The sequence below is a fragment of the Malassezia japonica genome, chromosome 9 (assembly GCF_029542785.1).
Source record: "Malassezia japonica chromosome 9, complete sequence".
NCBI classification, from domain to species: domain Eukaryota; kingdom Fungi; phylum Basidiomycota; class Malasseziomycetes; order Malasseziales; family Malasseziaceae; genus Malassezia; species Malassezia japonica.
Window position 1 is genome coordinate 18,001 of NC_083378.1, and position 16,525 is coordinate 34,525.

At 54.5% G+C, this 16,525-nt stretch overlaps 5 protein-coding genes across 5 annotated transcripts; 1 reads left to right on the forward strand and 4 right to left on the reverse strand.

The window, feature by feature from the left end:
• Positions 1 to 59: 59 nt before the first annotated feature.
• Positions 60 to 1,985, reverse strand: MJAP1_004102 (phospholipase C; the record flags this gene model as incomplete). The annotated part of the gene is made up of 1 exon (XM_060268022.1): positions 60 to 1,985. One exon carries the CDS (start codon positions 1,983 to 1,985, stop codon positions 60 to 62), a length of 1,926 nt encoding a protein of 641 aa, XP_060124005.1.
• A 365-nt stretch (positions 1,986 to 2,350) lies between these two features.
• On the reverse strand, positions 2,351 to 4,279 carry MJAP1_004103 (phospholipase C; the record flags this gene model as incomplete). Its single annotated transcript, XM_060268023.1, has 1 exon — positions 2,351 to 4,279. One exon carries the CDS (start codon positions 4,277 to 4,279, stop codon positions 2,351 to 2,353), a length of 1,929 nt encoding a protein of 642 aa, XP_060124006.1.
• A 356-nt stretch (positions 4,280 to 4,635) lies between these two features.
• Positions 4,636 to 6,561, reverse strand: MJAP1_004104 (phospholipase C; the record flags this gene model as incomplete). The annotated part of the gene is made up of 1 exon (XM_060268024.1): positions 4,636 to 6,561. One exon carries the CDS (start codon positions 6,559 to 6,561, stop codon positions 4,636 to 4,638), a length of 1,926 nt encoding a protein of 641 aa, XP_060124007.1.
• A 227-nt stretch (positions 6,562 to 6,788) lies between these two features.
• On the reverse strand, positions 6,789 to 8,384 carry MJAP1_004105 (L-ascorbate oxidase; the record flags this gene model as incomplete). Its single annotated transcript, XM_060268025.1, has 1 exon — positions 6,789 to 8,384. One exon carries the CDS (start codon positions 8,382 to 8,384, stop codon positions 6,789 to 6,791), a length of 1,596 nt encoding a protein of 531 aa, XP_060124008.1.
• A 682-nt stretch (positions 8,385 to 9,066) lies between these two features.
• Positions 9,067 to 9,987, forward strand: MJAP1_004106 (2-aminoethylphosphonate dioxygenase; the record flags this gene model as incomplete). The annotated part of the gene is made up of 1 exon (XM_060268026.1): positions 9,067 to 9,987. One exon carries the CDS (start codon positions 9,067 to 9,069, stop codon positions 9,985 to 9,987), a length of 921 nt encoding a protein of 306 aa, XP_060124009.1.
• Positions 9,988 to 16,525: the final 6,538 nt, after the last annotated feature.

The following is a 16,525-nucleotide window of genomic DNA, read 5'->3' on the forward strand; positions in this document are numbered from 1 at the left end:
TACAACCCAGTATTCGCTACTCTCGTACATAAACATCAATGACAGTATAACCGGTCGGATCATTTCGTAACACTAAAGATCTTGAAGCTGGCCTCGTTCGCGTGCGCGACCTTGCCGTCCTTGGTGATCGACAGCTGCTTCTTCGACCTGCTCTCAGTAATAGTGTACCCCTTGCCGTTGCCCTGGTCAACAAGGGCGAATTGGGCGGCCTTATTCGAGTTCGTGGTGAAACGAAGGCCCGAGGTAATGTAGCGCGACTTGTCCTTGGTCGAGATGCGGAAGCGGTTGTCGCGGGGGTCCTTGCCCTGCCAGTGGATAACAAAGAGCTGGTCGTCTTTGTTGTGCTCATCGCTGGACTTGGTCGCAGAGAGGCGGTGGCTGTTGCTGCTCAGCGCAAAGCCGTTGGCCTCAAACGAGAGGTAGCGGCCCTCGCTGAGGTCACCGCGCGTAGGCTTGTAGCCCGACTCGACACGGAGCGCCTCCGACTCGCTCTGTTTGCCGTAAGGGACCTTGGGCATGTTCTTCTCGCGCCAGCGCAGCTGACAGACGAACGCGCCGTTGTACTGGCCAGTGATTGGGTCCTTCGAAGCAGTAGGCATCTTCTCCAGGTCAACCGTGCTGTAGTCGGGCTTCGAGAAATCAAAGGCCTTGACGAGGTTGCTCATCTGGCCACGGCGCCACTCGTTTACCTCCTTCGAGTGGAACGGCTTGCCGACGGCCTTCGACCACTCCTCGAGGAAGAAGATCTGGCTCTCGTGCGACGAGTGCTCCGTAAACACACCACCGTTACGAGTCCAAGGTGAGACGATGTAGAACGGCAGACGGAATCCAGGGCCAGTCGGTACCAGACCAAGCGTCTTGTTGTAGGGGTCCACCATCCACTCGCCCGGCGAGTTCTTGGGAGGGTGAGGCGACATGACGTGGTCCGCCCAGCCACCAGTCTCGTCGTACGAAACGATCAGAGCAGTGCTGTTCCAGCCCTTGCCATTCATAACCGCATTGGCAACCTTGCTCTGCAACCAGGCACCGTCGTTGGGCGTGTAGGGGGGGTGCTCCGACAGGTCCTGGGGGGCGACAATGTAAGAAACCTCGGGGAGGTTGCCTTCCTTGGCATCCTTGTAGAACTTGTCCAGGCCAGGGTACGCCACCGCCTGCTTCGCCAGCTTCTCCTTCTTCGCAGCAGCCTCCTGGTATTGTGTCCACTCCACCAGCGTGTTGTCGCCAAAGTTGTCAAAGTCCTGGTACACCTGGAACGAGATGTCGGCCTCGAGCAGGTACTCCGGGATCGTCTTCCACTTCAGAGGACGACACGAGAAAGGGCTGCCGTCATCGGCGTTCAGGCAGGTAGGGTCGACGTTGTTGTCGATAACCGCACCGCCGTTCACCCACGGGTCGCCGCCAGTGTTGCTACCGTTCAAGTTGATCGTGCCCGAGAACCACGAAACACGGTTGGGATCCGTCGACGAGATGATCGACTCGTAGTACGAGTCACCAATGGTAAAGTTCCCAGCCAGGCCGAAGTGAACGGGGAGGTCCGAGCGGCGGTAGTAGCCAATCGAGTAGGGCGTGTTGGCGATCGCCCACTGGTCAATCTCGCCCTTGTTCCACGCCTCGTGGTTCTGGCGCCAGTCGTTGGTACCGGCAACCATGCACTGGGTCTTGTCGTACCAGTCACCACCCTGCCAGTTGAGGTACCAGGGAAGAAGCTCAGTCACATTCTTCGGGGGTGTGTCGTCCTCGATGGTCTGGTCGACGGGCTGGTGGAACACGTCCTTGCCCGTGTTCTTCGAGACGTGCGCATTAGGGTCCTGGAAGCCACGCACACCCGCCATCGTACCAAAGTAGTGGTCGAACGCGCGGTTCTCCTGCATGAACAGAACGATGTGCTTGATGTCCTTGAGGCTCTGCTCGCTGGCGGTCGCCGGAGCGACCAAGCCAGCAGCCACAGCAGCAGCAGCAAGGCTCCAAAGAGAGAGACGGGCCATGGTGGGGGATGAGGAGAATGCAGCGAGCTCCAAGCCCACCCTACGCGGTCGCTCTGCCGGTCATGGCTGTCCACCTGCAGGTTTGCACACGTGCGGGGTTTGGGATGTGGAGGAAGCCGAATCTGTGACGCGCGTGTTAAATAGCGTGCAGGTGATTGGGCCTTAGACCGCCGCTTGCCAAGATTGTGTTCAGGCATGCATAGGGCGCCTGAATGAAATCGACACCCAGTTTGGACACAAGCAAGGGGTGGGGTACACGGTGTTTACCGACCGAGGTAGGTTTGCATAAGGAACGCAACTATGCACGTTAGGAAAACATACTACGGTGGATATGCCTTATTACTGTGGCGATTAACATGATCAACTTATTTCGTAACGCTGTAGATCGTAAAAGTGGCGTAGTTTGCATGTGCAACAGAGCCATCCTTGGTGATGGACAACTGCTTCTGCGAGTGCGTCTCGGTAATGGTGTAGCCTTGGCCATTTCCTTGGTCGACAAACGAGTACTCTGTAGCTTTCTTGGGGCTAGACGTAAATTTGAGGCTGGAGGTGAGGTAGCGGGGGTTGCTGCCGGCGGTGCCAATTAGGAAACGGTTATCTTTTGGCGCAGAACCTTGCCAATAGATAACAAAGAGCTGGTTCTCGCCATTGTGGCTGTCCTGTGCCTTGGAGGCGCCAAGGCGGTGTCCACCGTGAGCCAATGCATAGCCATTAGCTTCGAACGAGAGGAGGCGACCTTCCGTCAGGTCACCGCGCGTCGGCTTGTAGCCCGACTCGACACGAAGCGCATCCTCTTCGTTCTGCTTGCCATACGGCACCTTGGGCTGTACAAGTCCGACGTGGCGCAGCTGGCACATCGTCGCGCCATTGTAAGCGCCGGTGACGGCGTCCTGAGATGCCTTGGGGATTTCCTCGAGCTGGACCATGCTCGTGTCAGCATGCGAGAAGTCGAAGGCCTTGACAAGGTTGCTCATGTGCTTGCGACGCCATTCGTTGATCTCCTTCGAGTGGAACGGCTTGCCGACGGCCTTCGACCACTCTTCCAGGAAGAGGATCTGGCTCTCGTGCGACGAGTGTTCCGTGAACACACCACCGTTACGGGTCCAGGGAGAGACAATATAGAAAGGAAGACGAAACCCAGGGCCAGTGGGCACCATGCCATGCGATTTGTTATAAGGATCGATCATCCATTCGCCCCGTGAGTCTTTGGGCGGGTGGGGCGACATGACGTGGTCCGCCCAGCCGCCCGTCTCGTCATACGAGTAGATCAGTGCGGTTTTATCCCAGTTCTTGCCATGCATGACCGCTTCAGCAACCTTGCGCTGAATCCACGCACCATCGTTCGGAGTAAACGGAGGGTGCTCGGAGAGCTGCATCGGAGCAACAATGTAGGATACCTCGGGCAGGTTACCCTGTTCGGCGTCCTTGAAAAATTTGGCAAGACCGGGGAACGCAACGGCATGCTTGGCCAGATCCGTTTTCTTGGCAGACGCCTCCTGGTATTGTTTCCATTCAACGAGCGTGTTGTCGCCAAAGTTGTCAAAGTCCTGGTACACCTGGAACGAAATTCCCGACTCCTGGAGGTATTCGGGCACCGTCTTCCACTTCAGAGGACGGCACGAAAATTCGGAACCATTGTCCGCCTTGAGACAGCGAGGATCACGGTTGTTGTCAATAACAGGGCCGCCAAGGTTCCGTGCGTTCCCCTGCACTGCGCTGTTGCCAACATTGATTGTGCCCGAGAACCAAGAAACACGGTTAGGGTCCGTCGACGCAATCACCGATTCATAGTATGTATCCGCCACTGTAAAGTTACCAGCAAGACCAAAGTGGATAGGAAGGTCCGAGCGGCGATAGTAGCCGATCGAGTAGGGCGTGTTGGCAGTTGCCCACCGATCGATTTCGCCCTTGTTCCACGCCTCATGGTTCTGGCGCCAGTCATTCGTACCAGCTACCATGCACTGAGTCTTGTCATAGTACTCACCGCCCTGGTAGTTCAGGTACCAAGGAAGGAGCTCCGTCACGTCCTTTGGCGGCTTGGGGCTCTTCATGTGCTGGTCCACCGGCTGGTGAAACACGTCCTTGCCCGTATTCTTCGAGATGTGAACGTTAGGGTCCTGGAAACCACGCACTCCCTCCATTGTACCAAAGTAGTGGTCAAACGCGCGGTTCTCCTGCATGAACAGAACGATGTGCTTGATGTCCTTGAGACCCTGTTCGCTCGCAACCGCCGGAGCGGACAGGCCATTCGCTACCACAGCCGCTACTAGGCTCCAAAAGGACAAGCGCATCATTGTGAAAGGGCGAGGAGCAGACTGTTGATCCGTTACATCGTCTACAAAGTTCAATCTACTTTCCCCAGACCACCCTGCCCACGTGCACACCACCTCGCCCCCTGTGAGGCACATAGATGATTATGCGCGTGACCAATCCGCATGAATTGATTTGACAGAGCGCCTTGGTTTACGTTATGCGAGCGGACCTCGACATATAACAAAAATTGAGCAGGACAAAAGCACTGTGTACTAGTGTATAATGGTAGCCTGTCCTGCGTGGAGATCGTAGAATTTTCTCAGGCACTAAATGCGTGTGAACCATCGGATAAACCCATCCTTGGCAAAGCTCAAAAGGGAAACAATAAATCAGTAAACTACTTCGTAATACTGTAGATCGTAAAGTGCGCGTTGTTCCCGAATGAAACAGAGCCATCGTCGGAGAGCGAAACCTTCTTGTTCGATTTCGTCTCCGTAATTGTGTAGCCCTTGCCATTACCCTGGTCCGCCAGAGCAAATTCAGCAGCCTTGTTCGCTTTCGAGGTGAACTTGAGCTTCGAAGTGATGTAGCGCTTCTTGTCAGAAGACGAGATGCGGAAACGGTTGTCACGGGGGTCCTTGCCCTGCCAGTGGATCACAAAGAGCTGGTCATCGCCGTTGTGTTCTTTCTTGGCCTTGCTCGAACCGAGCTTCGAGCCCGAAGTGCTCAGGGCGTGACCGTTGGCCTCGAACGAGAGGTAGCGACCCTCGCTGAGATCACCACGCGTGGGCTTGTAGCCCGGCTCGACACGGAGCGCCTCCTTCTCATTCTGCTTGCCGTATGGCACCGTAGGCTGGACCTTCTCGCGGAAACGCAACTGACACACAAAGGCACCGTTGTATTGGCCAGTAATAGGGTCCTTGGAGGCAGTGTCAACCTCCTCGAGTTTGACCTTGTCCGTGTTCGGACTCGAGAAGTCGAAGGCCTTGACAAGGTTGCTCATGTGCTTGCGGCGCCATTCGTTGATTTCCTTCGAGTGGAACGGCTTGCCGACGGCCTTCGACCACTCTTCCAGGAAGAGGATCTGGCTCTCGTGCGACGAGTGTTCCGTGAACACACCACCGTTACGAGTCCAAGGCGAGACGATGTAGAACGGCAGACGGAAGCCGGGACCGGTGGGAACAACACCGAGAGTCTTGTTGTACGGGTCGACAACCCACTCGCCCGGCGAGTCCTTGGGCGGGTGAGGCGACATGACGTGGTCAGCCCAGCCACCCGTCTCATCGTACGAGTAAAGCAGAGCAGTGTTGTTCCAGCCCTTGCCGTTCATGACCGCCTCGGCAACCTTGCGCTGGATCCAGGCACCGTCCCTGGGCGTGTAGGGAGGGTGCTCCGACAGGTATTCGGGCGCAACAATGTACGAAACCTCGGGGAGGTTGCCCTCCTTGGCATCCTTGTAGAACTTGTCCAGGCCAGGGTACGCCACCGCCTGCTTCGCCAGCTTCTCCTTCTTCGCAGCAGCCTCCTGGTATTGTGTCCACTCCACCAGCGTGTTGTCGCCAAAGTTGTCAAAGTCCTGGTACACCTGGAACGAGATGTCGGCCTCGAGCAGGTATTCTGGGATCGTCTTCCACGTCAGGGGGCGGCAAGAGAAAGGGCTGCCGTCGTCAGCGTTCAGACAGGTGGGGTCACGGTTGTTGTCCATGACAGCACCACCGTTCTCCCACGGCTTGCCGCCAGTGTTGCTACCGTTGATGTTGATCGTGCCCGAGAACCACGAAACACGGTTGGGATCCGTCGACGCAATCACCGACTCATAGTACGAGTCGGCAACCGTAAAGTTGCCTGCGAGGCCAAAATGAATGGGGAGGTCCGAGCGGCGGTAGTAGCCGATTGAGTAGGGCGTGTTGGCGATCACCCACTGGTCGATCTCGCCCTTGTTCCACGCCTCGTGGTTCTGCTGCCAAGCATTTGTGCCGGCAAGCATGCACTGGGTCTTGTCGTACCAGTCACCACCCTGCCAGTTGAGATACCAAGGAAGAAGCTCAGTCACGTTCTTCGGGGGCTTGTTCTTCTTCATGGTCTGGTCTGCAGGCTGGTGGAACACGTCCTTGCCCGTGTTCTTCGAGACGTGCGCATTAGGGTCCTGGAAGCCACGCACACCCGCCATCGTACCAAAGTAGTGGTCGAACGCGCGGTTCTCTTGCATGAACAGAACGATGTGCTTGATGTCCTTGAGACCCTGTTCGCTCGCAGCCGCCGGAGCGGCGAGACCTGCGGCCACAGCGGCAGCAGCAAGTGCCCAGCTCGCGATACGGGCCATGGTGTTTGGTGAGGTCTAGCAAGGTTTGGCGCCCTCAGCGCCCTCGATGCAAGCAGCGCTAATACGACGCGCCCCGCATCGCGGTTGCTACACGTGCAAGGATTCTGTGCGCCGAGACGCTTAAATTCGATGAGGGTGACTAACGAACACACAATGATTGGCTGGTCAACAAAATCGTTTCGAGGTGACGCATCGGATGTAGCGGGGAATGGCTCTTGGCGCACGGACTATGAACAGGTCGGGGGCACAGGCGGTGTGGCTTGGAGAAGGGCCGGCTGCTCGGCAATTGCCATCGCCATGCCGCTCGCAAGGTGGACAAGCATATGGCAGTGGAACGCCCATACACCAGGATTGTCCGCGACCCAGCGGATGACTGCATGGCCCATCATAGGCACGATGAAGGTGTCACGCTTCATAGCACGTTGTAAATCATAGGTCTGGCCAACGTCGCGGTAGTCGTCAAATCCACCAAATTCGGGGTCCACTTCGCCGGTTTCCATTACCCAGAACTTGTGGCCGTGCAGATGAAAAGGATGAGGGGAGTCGTCACGGTTGTTGATCACCAATTCAAACACCACAGGGCGGCTGGGGTGGGGAGAAACAACGAGCTCGTACTCATCGACCACGGTGCCATCCTTCCGCCAATCTTTGTCATCCGTCGAGTTTGCGTGAGAGATGCGATGGAGAAGAGAGGGGCGCTTGTATTCGGCACCGCCGCCTGAGCGCCACGTCGTGTGGTTCATATACGCCATTGGCGCAATGCCCCAGCGTTCACGGATAGGAACAGTGACATAGACGGTCGAGCGCACATCGCCTTGATCGAGGCGCAGTTCAGGAGCAGGATCAGGGATGAGCGGCACGAGCGTGCCGGGCTCCAGGTCGTGGCAGGGCTCCGTTGGCACCTCGGGATCTTGCACGTCACTAGCCCACCCCACCGTGTTGGGAAGCAGCGCCTGTACATGGCGGCGCTGGCGCTCCGTCGAAGTAAAGCGGGCCAGAACATCGCGGCCATACGTCGCGCGGCGAAGCGGTGAAAGCCATCCGCCCACAGTCTCGTCCGAAGGGGCGTAGGACACAATGGCCTTCGTCTCGTAATTTGTCACAGGATTCGGGTACTGGAAGCACTCGGGCGACATTTCCGAGCGCATCCATGCCCGGTCTGTGTCATTCACGCGGTTCAGCAAGACCGAGTAGCGCTGGCCTGGCGCAATCGGCAAGCGGTGGACCGTGATGGGCTGCACAAGCAAGCCGTCCGCTTCAATGACCGTCAGTGTATGGCCGTCCACTGAAAATGTCTGGTCGGCAAGCGCACCGACATTCACAATACGGAGGCGGTACCTGCGCGAAGGCTGCAGCGTGAAAGTGGTGTATTCTCCCACTTCCTCCTTGCCGAAAATGTCGGCAGGACATGGGATATTGGACAGACGACTGTGCTCGCAGTTAAAGCGGTGCTTGCCGTTGATGAGGCCACTCGCAGGGACAGGCTCCGCCTTTTGGGAATAGCGAGAGACGTACCACGCTAGAAATTCAGGGCCCTGCTGGTGGAAATGGTCGCCAAGCGAGACCGCCACCTCTTCATCCCAGTGCAAAGCATGCGACGTGTCATTTGCCCGAGCTTCCAGCTCCGCCTGCTCGTTGCCGCGAGCATGCACAGTAAACATGCCCCAGAGACCATCCGCACGCGATGTTCCAACGTGCGAGTGGTACCAATGTGTCCCAACATCTTCGGGATGCAGCGTAAAGCGGTACACAAATTCGTCGCCGGGCTTGAGCGAGCACGATGTAAAACCAGGGGCGCCGTCCATTACCTGGCTACCCCGCATGGACAAGCCGTGCCAGTGTAGCGCGATGCGGTGCTCGGTTCCATTAGGATGCACTGCTTTGACTTGGGATGACATGGGAGGCTCTTCCATCTTATAATCGTCGTCGATGGCATTGCGAACATGGAAAACCATCGTGTCGCCTACCGTTCCCTCTACCATGGGACCAGGAAATAGGTCATTAATAGTGTACATCATACGAGGAATGCCATCAGGCGCACGCTCCGAGCGCGAAATTGTCCAGTTATAAATTCGTTCCTGAGGCGGCTGCTGGGTATCATAGGCCGGGTTCATCGTCAGAGGCCCTGACGTGACAGGAATCGAGAGTCCCCATGGAACGCCAAGCTGTTTTAGGTGCTTGGAGAAGGGGATATGCAGTGTCGAGTCCGCCCAAAGCACCCAGGATATCGCCAACAGACATGCTGCGCCAAAGGCGACGACCACCGGCCGTACCTTGCGTTGCGTGCCGGGCATGGTCGACCAACGCCGGCTACCGCTGCAGTCTTCCAAGGGTGCGCACGCGCCCTAATGCGTGGCGCATCATTGGCTATTGAAAAGTAGAGCGAGCCTCCACATACACGGTCCGTGCGCCGGAGAGAAGGCCGGTGCTCGGGCATGTCTCCGTGCCATGCTGGGACGCCACGCCGAGGCAAGCACGTTTAAAAGACCGCCCAAAACCACCACCATGAGTGACTTTGAACCAGTCAAGATGTCTGAAGCGATGACTACTGGCCTTACTCAGCCTTATGAGTTATCGGAAGACCAGCTTGCTTCGTACGAGCGCGACGGATTTTTGATTCTGCGTGACCTCCTCGACCAGCCGATGACGGAAGAGATCCAGGCTTGGTCCAAAGCCGTGCACGATGCACCATATGAGCCTGGAAAGTGGATGCCGTACGAAGAACAGCGCGAAGACGGTACGCGCGTGCTGTGCCGTACAGAGAACTTTGCCGACTTCCACAGCGGATTCAACACCTTGTTCCGTGGCAAGCGCATGCTGAGCATTCTTGAAAAGATTAACCACGAACCTATGGTCTTGTTTAAGGAAAAGATCAACTACAAGCATCCGGGTGCTGGCGGATTTGATGCACACACGGATGCGCCTGCCTACCAGCATGCCGGTACGCTCAAGCACCTTACCATCAACATGGCTATTGATGAAGCCAACCAGGAGAACGGATGCCTTGAGGTCGTTCCGGGTAGCCATAAGATGCAAGTCCCTATTGGCGATGATAACTGCATCGAGCACGAATGGGAATCGAAGCAGACGTGGGTCCCTGTTTTCCTCCAACCTGGCGACACGCTTGTCTTTGGATCCTTCCTGGCGCACCGCAGTGGTTCCAACCGGTCTACAAAGCGCCGTGCCGCAATTTACGCCACGTTCAATGCCTTTTCGGATGGTGGTGATCGTCACACAGCCTACTACATCAAGCGCCGAAAGGAGTGGCCGCCGACACAGGAGCGCATCCAGGGCGAGGATTACTCCATGGGTGCAAAGCTCTATGGATTTGGGTCACCTATGTGGGGCGCGACAGACATGAGCCGTCTGCAAACGACACGGTTGGGAACGACTGGATCCGTCCGCTCGGCCCAGGCGTCAGTTTAACTAAATGGTCGTATTTAACATATTTTACATAATGCGTTATTATTCTTGGGTTGCGGCGAACATCGACGAAAGATCCGAGACGTCGACGCCAGCCTGAAGCGATGTTCCATTGAATAAATCAACACCAGAAAGAGGTGCCGGGCCAGAGAGAAGGTCGAAATTTTCCAAAGAGTCCAAGGCATTGACCCACTCATCGTGAACGTGTGTTTCAAAGGTGGGAACAGGGGTGCGATGAGCTCGCGCCGGTGTTGCCCATGCCTCAGCCACTAGAGACCGACGGGACGAGTCTCGCAGTACTGTAGATTCACGTACCGACTGCACCGGGGCCCTGTGATTACCTGGAAATGGTGCAAAATAGCCCTCAGGATGCATCGACGTAAATGCAGCACGAATCTGCTCAATCGACTGCTTGGCTCCCGCTGTGATGTTCACCAACATGTGTTCTTTGGCCACGCATTGTGCTGCAGCGACAAGCGTACGCAGTGCTGGATCAACGCTGCGAAGAATAGCGCGAAGATCCGCGCCACGCAAAAAGCGTCCGTCCTCTTCATTCCCAAACTGCTTCAATGCTTTGACGAGTAGGACAATGGCAAATGTGGTCATTGTGTGTGAATACGAGGTGCTTCCAACCAGAGTGTCCATGCGAACCACATCGGCGGCCAATAGTTGGAGGATTTGGTGCGCTGCATCCACCGCATTTTCCGAAATAACACGACGGCGCTCGGCTTGGAAACAGGCGTGTTTCACGGCAGAATTGGATTCGCCCATCATTTCTTGGGTAACTTGCGAAGAGAACAAGACAGGAGCCGTGTCCTTGTCAGCACGGAATGCCATTGAATGCAGAAAGAGCTCGGCATAGAGTCGTTGGCGGTTCATATCACACCGTTCAAATACATCCACAGCCATGAACTCGCGCGACCATGTCTGGTGCCATGCTTCCACTTGACTTTGGAAACGGGCGTGGAATGCAAGGCCCAGTTCGTCTAGAGGCGCGTGCAAGTCAGAGCCAATCTCATCGATTGCATCGTGGAGAATCTCCCACATCTTGACCAGGGCAACGAGCCGAGTATCACTTCGGTTTTCCGCCCATGGGCAATTACTTAGCCATTCCACGGCACGCCGGATCACCTCGTGTTGTCGTGTCATGGGAGGCCGGCGGTAGGGAATAGAGCTCTGGTGATCGGCAATGTAGATCAAATAGTACAAGCGCGCCTCTTCGTAGGCAATATGCGCCTGCGAGCCATCACGACCCGCGGGAGGTGTGCGACCCGCTTCGGAAGAGGTTCGTATGGAAGGAAGCGATGTGTCTTGACGCTTACGACGAAGAAGAGGGGCGCTTGGAACCCAACGAGCATAACTCTCATGCATGTGGCGCTCTGTCACAATGCGCACCGCCGTCCCGACCAAAGTCCAGCTCACGTCGTTGAACCAGAATGAACCAATGACCAGTGCGCGGATATCATCCAGCGTCTGATGACGGCTGAACGCTTGCATGGCCGTCAAACGAATGTATTCCCGATAGAGGATAGGGTACAACGCATCTTCTGGAGAATTGCGCCGCATGTGCAACGCCGCGACACACAGGATCGCCACGAACAATAGATTGGACGAGCCACGAACGCTCTCGATGGCGTGAAGAATCACACGCTGCACGGAAGAGCTGAGCGGAGTACCTGCCAAGGGACGCTCTGGTAATTCGCTTACGCCGTGCAAGGGCGCTACCAGGTGGCAGATGTGAGGGTCCAAAACGCGAAAGTAAAAGTAGAAAAAGTCAACTGCTTGTGCTAGCGTCACCGTACCGTTGTTGAGCAAGTCGGTGCGAGTCGCTGATGACCCCTCATCGGGAGTTTCGCCTCGCACGGGAGGCATAGGGAGTTCTGGAGGCGCATCCATAAAATGTAGATTCCGGTGGGGAGTGTCGGTGCGCCTAGAATTTTGTACACTCGTAGTAGGAACCCTACTGGTCTCATTGATGTGGCCTGCAAGGCCCAGAAGGCCTTGAGTTACAATTTCTGAATCATCCAGAGCCTCTTGCTCGGGGTCTGGCTGCGAGGCTTCCAGTGCTGCGCGTTTCCTCGGGGGCTCTGCTGCTTGCTGCTCCACCAGTCGCTCGAGAACCGTATTCACTTGATCAAGAGAGTGTCGAAGAGTGTGAATTTCTTGTTCCATATCATCTTTCCATGACTGCTGCTCGTCCAAGAGACTCTGGAGGTCCTTTTTGCGCCGTACACATTCGATACCCTTTTGGTCACAGCGTCGGCATGACACATCTGTTTCGCGCATATCACATCGGAGCTAGGTAAGGTAATATACACACCTTGTGTTTCCTGCATGGGTCACATGCCGTGACACGCCGGCTTACCACGAGCGACGGCGCGCTCACATCCGCTTCGGAGTCCATTGCTTCGAGCGGATCTGCGTCGGCACTGCGCCGAGTTCTGTCCAAGAAGTGGAGTCGCGCCCAAAAATGTGGCTTGCAATGACCAATCAACGCACGTTTTTAAAGGCTCGCTCGGCTTCCTTTCCGAGATATGCGCACGTTCTCCTTTAAATTTGGCGTTGCGCAGGGACCAACGCCATGTCAAGGGTCTCTAACTCTTTCTTAAAAGAGTGCGACTTTAAAGTGGATCCATAATCATGTCTTCCGAAATCGAACCGGTGCACTACGAAGCGCCTCATCCCATGGACAATGAGGAGTACGACACAACTGTGCCGGAGCCTCGTCGAGAGAAGCTGACCGCCAGTCAGGTACTGATGGTCGTGTGGTCCGGCATTGCTCTTGCTTCTGATGGATATAATTCACAAGCTTTGGGGTCGGCTCGAGCCATGTTTGCCGTGATGTATGGCGATGGCCCATCTAGTCCCTACACCGCAATGAAGGGTCGCTTTTCCACCGCATACTACGTTGGTCTCTGTCTCGGCTCTCTGTCGTTTGGTATGCTGATTGATCACTTTTCGCGCAAGGCAGGCGTCGTGCTAGCCACATGCATCATGATTATTGGTGTGGCTCTTTGCACTGGCTCGTGGGCCACTACTCCGCAAATGATGTTCTGGATGCTTACCGTTTCGCGCGGTATTCTTGGTTTCGGCGCTGGAGGCGAGTACCCTGTGTGCAGTACTGGTGCTACCGAAGCTGGAGATGAGACGTCATCGGTTCGCAAGTGGCGCGGTCTCATTGTTGGCCTGGTCGGGTGCACTGCCATTGACATTGGTATTGTCTTTGGCGGTGTCCTTCCCCTGGCTATTCTTGCAGGCTTTGGCTACACAAGCACAACCCCAGACAATGCGTCGATGCATCTTGAAGCTTCTTGGCGTATTACTCTTGGCCTTGGCTGCATTATTCCTGCCACTGTGTTCTTCTTCCGCTACCGCATGGCCACTAGCTCGGCGTTCAAGAACCATTCCATGACCAAGGGAATGAGTCTGCGCGTCTACTTCCTTGTCCTCAAGAAGTATTGGCGCCGCCTTCTCGGAACTTGTTTGACTTGGTTTTTGTACGACTTTGTTGCCTATCCGTTTGGACTCTTCACTCCAACCATTATTCAGGGACTTCCCGGAAACTCGGACAACCTCATTATTTCGATTGGATACAGTGCTGTGATCAACGCGTTCCTCATTCCGGGCTGCATTCTCGGCTCACTTTCTCTGGACAAATTTGGTCGCCGCAATGTTATGGCGTTGGGATTCTTTGCACAGAGCGTGATCGCTTTCGTCCTAGCCGGTGCACTTGTCCAGATCCAGTCGATTTTCCCCCTGTTCATTGTGATTTATGGCATCATGCTGAGTCTCGGTGAATATGGGCCAGGTGTCACAACACTTTTGGTCAGTTCTGAATGCTTCCCCACGGCCTTTCGTGGTCATTTTGTTGGCCTTTCGGCTTCCGTTGCCAAGGCTGGCGCTGCTGTCGGAACCGTGGTCTTTGACAGTATCCAAAGCTCTTACGTTGACGAAACAGAAGGCCTTCGCGTCTCTGTTTTCGTCGGTGCTGGACTTTCCATCCTTGGCGCTATTGTTACATTCCTTTGCATTCCCGGTGATCACGACCGCAATCTTCAAAAAGAAGATTTGGAGTTCCGCCAGTTTCTCGCAGAGCATGGCTTGCCGGAGGATACGTTCGATGAGCCCAAGGTGTACCATGCTGATTCGTTCGACACGTATATGAGTCCTCACGACTCGAAGGAAATGAACTACGCATGATCACGAAGTGGCTTTCGTTTGGTTTTGGATTTGTATAGCATAGAATAGGGCCGAGTGAGAACGTAATGAATTGTGCAATGCTGTACTACGACTTTGAAAAATCTCTACGGAAAATAAATCGTAATTGTCATATTCGAATAGGTCTTGTGAAGACTACACACTACAAAGGCACGCCTGGCATAGGCGTCATAGGACCAATGTACCGGTTGCACGTTTTGCCTTGCTAGAGGAACGACACGTGGGGAAAGCTCGGCGAAAGTCCGAGTCGGAGACTTTACCGATAGTGCATCGGTCTTTTGTCCTCCCCGCACAAGTTTAAATTACAAACTTGAGTCGCCACTTGGAAGACACTAGACGGTGTTTTTATGACATGGAAGAAAGAGTGCCCCAAACCCCAAAGGCCATTGCAGAGCACATCACTTACATCTTTGACTTGTTGGAGGAACAAGGCAAAGGTGACTATCTCGGTGAATCCATTTCTCAGCTGGAGCATTGTCTACAGGCCGCCTATTTCGCTACTGAAGAAGTCGATGACGAAGAGGCCATTATTGCTGCACTGCTCCATGACATTGGACAATTTCTTCCTCTCTCAGAGCTCAAAGTCTGCAGCAGTGCCCGCAGCATGATTGACCAAGACATGGGAGCAAACGTTGGCCGACATGGTCATGATGTTCTTGGCCAACGCTGGCTGCTACTGCACGGCTGGCCCAAAAAAGTAGCTGACCTTGTTGGTGCACATGTCACGGCAAAACGGTTAGTACTTGCCTTGCATACATACTTACCCAGCTTCCTTACCGCTACACAACCTCAATACCTCGCATCTCTTTCTAATGCGTCGCAGGCTTCGCTCCGCATGCAAGGTGGTCCATTTACCCCAGAGCAGGTGGAAGAGTTTAAAACAAACCCTTCTCATAAAGAAATGGTGATGCTACGGCTTTGGGACGACAGGGCCAAGATTGTTGGCCTCAAGACACCTCCCCTGGACTATTACCGGCCAATGGCTGAACGGGTATTGCAACGCGCAATGCTTGTTTCTGCATAGTGAAACGAGTTCTTGTACATCTTGTAGCTATCTGTTAGATTCATCGCATGGGTGCTCTTAATGTAATATCGACATATCCAAATGAGAGGAGTACAACTCGCATGAAGCGAATCAAACTTAGCAAGGGTATCGGAATGTAGGTCGTTCTTTATCGGTAAGGTCAGATAAGTCAACCTGGAGTTGTTCTTCAGCGTCCAAATCGCCCATATCAGGCATGTGGGCATCGCGCATCCAGTTCCAATAGGTATGGATTCCCGAAATTGCAGCAATAAAGAGGGCGTTTACTCCAAACAGAACAATCATCGCAATCATCGGCGTTTTAGGATTAGGAGAAACACTGTAGGTCATTGGACCAACAATGTTACCAGCGCCATAAGCCAGTTGGAGGACTGCATTAAACACGATGCGTTTTGTCGTTCCAGAAACTGCTGCGCTTTGCCAGTTGTAAAACATCGGCAAAGGAATTGAAAAGAAGGATACGAGACAAAGTCCTGCAAGGTTAGCAATTTCAACGGCAAGTATGCGTACCAGCCATACGCGATGAGTTCTTGTCCTGGCCAAGAGCCACCATCATAACACTTCCCACGATAGCGATGGTCAGGCCAAACAAGGAAGCAATGTCACGACGGTTCCACAGGCTAAAGATGTAGGCGCCCATGAAAACAGCGACGATTTCGGCTAATCCTTGTGCCATACCAAGTAAAGATGCGTTTTCATTGCTAAAATTGAACCCCTTGATGATTTGACTGCTGTACGATGTGATGCCGCCGTTTGTTATACAGATACAAGCGTATCCGAAGAAGAACAAGTACAGGCGAACATCAAGCATTGCTTCCTTGAACTGGCTCCATTTAAAGTGACTGTCGTGGATACCCGACTGGTTTTCTGCGACGCGAAGAATTGCAATGCCTCGTTCTTCTTCGTTGAGGTACTTGGTTGTCTCAGGCGAGGATGGCATCACAAAGAAGCAAAGCAAACCCCAAGAGAAGGTAATTATTCCAAGAATGACATAAAGCTCTTGCCATTTCTCCATGTTGGCAGGCATTCCCTGCCGAAGAATACCATATGTAATGATTCCACCAAAAATAAAAGCCCATCCATTGAAGGAGAACCACAGGACGGTTCGAACAACCTGCTCGCGCCTAGTATAGAATCGACCAGTCATCAAAATCAAGCCAGGCGTGACTGCAGCTTCAAATGCGCCTAGGAAAAAGCGTACAGCCAACAGTCCGCCATAGTCGTGGCAGGCTGCGTGGAGGGCAACCACGATGCCCCAGAAAGTAACGATACCAGATACAT